The sequence below is a fragment of the Trachemys scripta genome, chromosome 12 (assembly GCF_013100865.1).
Source record: "Trachemys scripta elegans isolate TJP31775 chromosome 12, CAS_Tse_1.0, whole genome shotgun sequence".
NCBI lineage: Eukaryota > Metazoa > Chordata > Testudines > Emydidae > Trachemys > Trachemys scripta.
Genome location: NC_048309.1, coordinates 41,160,183 through 41,160,978, shown reverse-complemented (window position 1 = coordinate 41,160,978; position 796 = coordinate 41,160,183). Strand labels below are relative to the sequence as shown.

General features: G+C 54.9%; 1 gene segment (V, D, J or C); it reads right to left on the bottom strand.

The window, feature by feature from the left end:
- Nucleotides 1–502, bottom strand: LOC117885502 (the record flags this gene model as incomplete). The annotated part of the segment is given in 2 exon segments: nucleotides 1–278; nucleotides 372–502. Coding segments are annotated over 2 exon segments (324 nt in total), but the record flags the coding sequence as incomplete, so codon positions are not given.
- Nucleotides 503–796: the final 294 nt, after the last annotated feature.

Below are 796 nucleotides of genomic sequence, written 5' to 3'. Positions count from 1 at the left end.
GTCCTCGGGCTTCAGGCCGGTCATTTGCAGATACAGCTCACTCTTGGAATTGTCCCTGGAGATGGTGAATTGGCCTTTCACTGAATCAAGGTAGCGTATATCGCCCCCAGCGCTGTTGAGATAAGCGACCCATTCCAGCCCCTTCCCAGGAGCCTGACGAGCCCAGATCATACTGTAGCTGCTGAAGGTGAAGCCGGAGGCTTTGCAGGAGAGGCGGAGAGAGTCTCCGGGCTTTTTCACATCCCCTCCGGACTCCACCAGCGCCTGGGACCGGACACCTGGGAATAAAGACAGGCCATTAATATCGGTATAAAAACAGCGGTAACACAATATTCTTCTAACTCTGCCAGTTATTCAGAGGAGGAAAATACCTTCCAAAGCTGCTACAGCGAAAATTACAAGGAGCAAAAATCCCATTTTCCCTGGTGCTGGAGGGGAAAGTTCTCAGGGGACTGGCTGGTCACTGCACAGACCCAGGGGCTGTGGATTGTGTCTCTGGGTGCAGCCTGTCAGATAGAGGCACAGATTTAAACAGGAAAGTGTCTCCCTCATTTGCATGCCCCCGCTTTATAAGAGACCCACACTCCTGCTGCCAGGGATCTGACTGACTCGCCCTAGGGCTCCGGGTGCAGGAGTCAGACTGTCCCGGCCTGTGTGTCTGTGCAGAGCCGGGCACAGGGCGCTGGGTCCTCCTGACACTTTCTGACCCCTGGGAGGAATGACCAGCTCCCTGCAGTGACTGTATTTCCTCACCCAGGAACTGAGGGCCTGGCTATTGTGAGGTGACGTTGGGGAT